Source organism: Amphimedon queenslandica, unplaced genomic scaffold (assembly GCF_000090795.2).
Source record: "Amphimedon queenslandica unplaced genomic scaffold, v1.1 AMPQUscaffold_13139, whole genome shotgun sequence".
Taxonomy (NCBI): domain Eukaryota; kingdom Metazoa; phylum Porifera; class Demospongiae; order Haplosclerida; family Niphatidae; genus Amphimedon; species Amphimedon queenslandica.
The window spans coordinates 23,031-28,708 of NW_003546625.1; the positions used below are offsets into that span (position 1 = coordinate 23,031).

General features: G+C 37.8%; 1 protein-coding gene across 1 annotated transcript; it reads left to right on the plus strand.

Annotated features, from left to right (window-relative positions):
- The first annotated feature begins 2,995 nt into the window (after positions 1–2,995).
- On the plus strand, positions 2,996–5,523 carry LOC105314013 (uncharacterized). Its single transcript, XM_011407909.1, has 3 exons — positions 2,996–3,131; positions 4,429–4,693; positions 4,983–5,523. Exons 1-3 carry the CDS (start codon positions 2,996–2,998, stop codon positions 5,521–5,523), a joined length of 942 nt encoding a protein of 313 aa, XP_011406211.1.
- The last annotated feature ends 155 nt before the right edge of the window (positions 5,524–5,678 follow it).

The window sequence follows — 5,678 nt, forward strand, 5'->3', positions numbered from 1 at the left end:
ATATCGGCTGATGGGAGGTTTGCATTATATGTTCTATTTTGTTGCAAAGAAAATTTGATTAACCTGACTCTTGCTCATAGTAACCTGATCCATTCATTAACTTCAAAAAGTTTATCTCCACAAAGCACCTCCTTCAGATACTGGAGCTGTTTCTCCTATGATTGTCAGAGTTTACACAAGATAATGGTATCATTATAAAGATGGCTACTTTCACTTCTTGTACTCTGAACTTGTTTTCATATTACTGATTGCCATTACTGATGTCTGTTCTATGTGCTTTCAGTAAGTTTTATGCCGTCAAGTGATGCAATTTTTTAACAATTGACACGGAAAAATTACATCAAAAGCAATATATTATTTTACAGACTTTGAGATTCTAGTGATAGCCTTGATTGTGGCACATCCGTTCCTTTGAGTGGCTAGCAGCACATATTAACTTTCAGCAGACGGCTTCTAACCTTTGATGTTGTGTTTTAGTTTAAAATTTGCCTGTTAAGTTAAGGACACCGAGTTCAATGAAAGACTAATTCAATCTTTATGAAGATATGGTTTGTAGCACTTGCAAATGGTTAAATGTTTTTGTTATTCCAGTACACTGTGTTCAAACTTCCTAAAAGAAACCAAGTTGCTAAATAAAGTAGCAACTGATGTCATACTTGTTTCTTTATTTTATAACATTGGGAGTTTTTATGTCTTTGGCAAAAAACTTATATCATTTAAAACCCTTTTCCTGATATTGACCTCTTTTGCAGACTTGGAGGATCATCCAACATTTAAGGAATATAGCACCTTACAAAATGCGAGATATTTCTATGTGTAGCTTTTTTGAACACCAGTCAAGTTTTTGAAATAAAAATTGAATTTTGAAGCCAAAAATTTTTTATGAGGATATTTTTGCTAATGCCTAATCATTCTGTTAAGAACAGATATCACCTGTCCAACAATAACGGGAAGATCATATTGCAATTACTAAAGGGTAAAAGTTAACATCATGATTAATAATTTTGTTCCGCATAACCTATGCATAAGCTCCTCTTTTTCTACACTTAAAGGAACTAGAAGAAAAAATGAAAAATTTTAATGATGTTAAAGTGATTAACACGTTTCTTGCAACACATATTTCATGAAAGGAGTGTATGATGATACATTGGAGTGGCCATTTCAAAGAAAAGTTACTATAACACTACTGAATGAACTGGAGGATGAGAATGATATCATTTAATGCTAATGACTGTACCTGAGTAGAACAGCCTTTAAAGCTCTTTAGTGTTGTTTGCTTAACTGATGAGTCTGTGTAGTGACTGAGGTCCTTAGAAATGAGATGTTCTCAACCTGCTTAAATCATTCAGTATGCAATTGTAGTATTCAGTATGTACTTTGTAGCCTTTTGCTGAATTGGTTTTAATAGTTTCAAAGGTAAGAAACATTGTAAATAATTATTTTGACAAATTAAATAAAATCAGTTATTTTAAATATAACACGTCTAGTATCACAATGTGTCGCAGCTGTCACAATGTATATTCATTCCTCAGCTATGTATGTTTCAGCAATAAATCTGTTGACTACTATGTTATTAATCAAGACTACTGCATGTATGCATAGACCTCCTGTTATAGTGTACCACAACCTGTTATACCCAGAGGCGTGTCCAGAAATGGGGAAAGGGAGGTGCTGAAGGCGTGTGAAGCGCACAGCAATTTTGGCCACAGCCATTTTGTGGTGGTAAAACGGCGTTTTCATGCATTTTTGTGAATTACGGGTGGGGTCTAAATTATTTCAAGCATCTAGTAATTCTGACAACTTCTCATGGTTCCTGAAAGCACTGGAAAGTGCTGAAATAATGATCAGGGGGCTAGATAATTTTGTTAAGAGGCTTGGTAGCGATGCAAAAGTCCAGGATTTGATCATTTTTTTTCTGAGCCTAGCCATGACGGGGGTGCTCAAGCCCCCATTAGCCCCTGATACCAACCACAATCAAAATGGCAGACGTTTGTGTCAACATTCTGAATGGGAATAATGAACAACTTGGCGCATTTTCTAGATGGCAGATTTGTTTCTTGGGATATGCTGGAATCTTTTGTGAACTATCTCTAGAAATTGCCTACAGAGAGCTGATCGTTTTGGGAATTTTCAGGCGATTTGTCTTATGAACTAAGACGTGGAGCAGATTTAATTAAAAACAGCATCTAAAAACAGTATTTCGCTAGTTCATTATAATGCTGAGGCACAGTGAATCTTTGTTGGCAAGGAGAGATAGGCAGATTCCCCGTATTGGACAAACAGGACTTCCTGGTTGACCCATACTCATGATTTCACACAAAAATCTGGAATTTATGTTGAAGCATCAATTCAGTGTGCCTCATATACCTAGAATCCTGGGAATTTCTGTGACCACTGTCAGAGGAAGAATGACTGACAGGTTTATTTGTAAGATTGTTTTGTTTGTGTATGTCTGATTTGGAGCTGGATGAAATTTTCTGGAGCATTCATCAAGACTACTCTACATGTGGTAACACTCAAATGAAAGGCTTACTCTTCTAATTAGAGGATATAGTGTACAGCAGTTTCGAATAATAGAGTTTTTAATCCTTTGGTGGACAGGGTTAATAATTACTTAATTAAATGCGTGGGCAGTAGTTTGCAATGTTGGGATAGCAGCTACATATAGTTGCTAGAATATGAATGTAGCAACCAAAATGACAGATGCATCTTGTCATGGCACAAAGGGACACTTAAAGGATTTGTACAGTTCCAAACCATTGTTCCACAAGTCACCCTTTAGCAATAATGTAGCTTACAAATTCTATCTAAAATATAAAGCAGCAATAATGAACAGTAATTACAAAATCGAACAATAGAGCATGTCCGGAAATGATAATGCACACAGTGGTCATAACCATTTTAATGATATTCATGACAAATAATTATATTCCTACCAAATTTAATGATATTCATTGATTAAAATTAATGTTACCTTAGTAATGAGTACAAAATAATGGCCAGCACCAGAAGCACAAATGAGAAAGGTGATGGTTTTTACAGAGAACTGAATGAAGAAATAAATTGTGAGCCTGAAGATGTAAATGATAGTGTGATGCTTGGTGAAGACAATGTCTTGGAAAGTTGTTCAAGTAGGTCAAGGGCACACTGAATGCGATGATGGCTAATCCCACTCAGCATTGTCCTGCTCAGCAATAAGTTATTTTTGGTAGGGAACTGTAATATATCTAGTTAAATCAGTGCCACAACTATAAATCTTTATTGTTGTTACAGGTTGTTTCATCAACCTCAGCCATCTAGAAGATATTATTATTATTGTAATTAACATTGTGTTAATGATTTGTCATAGTATTGATGTGTGTTTATGTGTACCATCTTGATTACTTTTATGTTCTAGTATTCTTTTTGTAGTTGTTCTAGGACGGTTATTATTAGTCTACTGTGGTTTTGTTATGTAAATTTTAGTTGCTATATGATGTGTGACCTTTTGTCAGTCTATTGTTCTATTGTCAGTCAGTCAGTTGTTAGTTAATCCTTTTTTTCTGTGATCTACAATGAAGCTATTTGCTTTTGAGTGAGCTAACTTGAACTCCGCAAAGCCGCTGTTTTACAACAGGTTATGAGTTAAATCAGTGGATCTTGCTAGTCAGTTCTGAACATTCCTTACGAAGTCTAGACAAATAGTTCATCTATAACCAAAGAGAAGTGGACCATAAATAAACTTGATGGTACTAACTGGAGTACTTGAAAGTTCGATAAGCTGCATATGTTGCTACTGAAGGGACTGTGGGGGATCGTTGACAAAACATGTCCTAGCTGATGATGCTGATGGTAAAGCACAAGCTGCTGACGCCACAAGGTCCTTCAAAGCTTTCTCTTACATTGCTATGGCAGTTGGTGCATCAGGGTTATACCTGATCACTTCTACTGAAGATCCACGGGCAGCTTGGGACGCCTTAAGAAGTCATTTCGATAGAGACACGCTCGCAAATAAGCTGTTCTTGAAGAAGCAGTATTTTTGAGCCAAACTGAAAGAAGGCACATCAATAGAAGCTCATCATAAGCAGATGAAAGAGATCACGGACTGACGGCAGCAATTGGTACTCCTATTTCTACTGAGGATCAGGTTGTTACGTTACTAGGGAGTCTTCCTAAGAGCTATTGAACACTAGTGACTGCACTAGAGGCTAGAGGGGATGACTTGACCTTATAATTTCTACAGCAAGCCTTGATCCAGGAGGAGCAAAAGAGGAAAGGTGCATTGCCAGAGGACAGCAGATCAACAGAACTGGTTGAAGGTTCTCACAGGACCAAATGCAAGACCCTGAAGTGTTTTAATTGTAAACAACCTGGGCATTTATTGAGACTGTCCAAAAGGCAAGCATCACCACGATGATTAAAGAAGTACGACTCATTCGACTGCTCCAGAACAGAAGACTGCTCACAAAGCAAAGGCAGTTTCTACCAGCATAAATTCTCATGAAGTACCATCGGAAGAGCTATTTGCAGCCCTAGCCCTAGATGGATCAACTATATATGCTGGACAATGGTTAATAGACTCAGGAACATCTAGTCACATGACTTACCAGAGAAACGTACTTGCTGATTACCATGAGTTAGAGCAACCTGAGAAGGTTGGACTAGGAATGGTCGAACTGTTGATGCTATTGGTGTTGGAAAGGTATACATTCAGGTGAGGAGCACCATTTCTAGTGAGAGAGAAATCATTTTGTATGGAAGATGTGCTACTAGTTCCTGAGCTAGCCTGTAATCTATTCTCAGTCAGGGCAGCTATTTCCCTTGGGCGAAGTTCAGCAAATCAAAGTGCTGGATTAGAAATCACAAGGGAAGACTGTGTGATCTTGGGACTCAGGAGTATAAACTCCACCACCTGGATTGTGCTACCTTGAAGTAGCATCATTGGCATCTATTGAAGTTCGTCAGATTGATTTATGGCATTAACGCTTGGGCCATCTCAACAGTCAATATATCAACAAGCTCATAGAGAAGGAAATGGTCACTGGAATGAAAGTTCCTAAATCTGAATATCTATCATTCTGTGAAGGATGTATTAATGGGGAAATTTGCAGAAGTCCATTCAAACCAGTGGGAGCTCTTTGTTCTCAGAGAAAGTTGGAGTTAGTGCACAGTGACGTTTGTGGTCCAATGTCTGTTGAGTCTTTTGGGGGCCACAAATACTTTGTCACGTTCATTGATGACTATTCTCATTGTTGTGCAGTGTACTTCCTTAAACAGAAGGCAGAAATATTCCAAAAATTTAAGGCGCTTGAAGCAGGTGCTATTAATTCAGCAGGGAATAGTATTGGAACACTGAAATCTGAAAATGGGGGTGAGTATTTGTCGACAGAATTTGCCAATCTTAAATCTAAGGGAATACGACATGAACTCTCTGTTCCTAACACCACAACAAAACGGGGCATCAGAAAGAATGAATTGTACCTTGATGGAGTCTGGACGATCGATGATGTCACATGCTGGACTACCAAACAGCTATTGGGCTGAAGCAGTAGCCACTGCATTTATAAGAAACAGATCACCCACTTCAGCACTCTCAGAAGATGTAACCCCTTATCAGAAGTGGTACGGTTGTAAACCAAGTCTGGAACATCTGAAGGTTTTTGGGTGTATACAGTACAAGGCAAAAAAAAGCTAAGTAG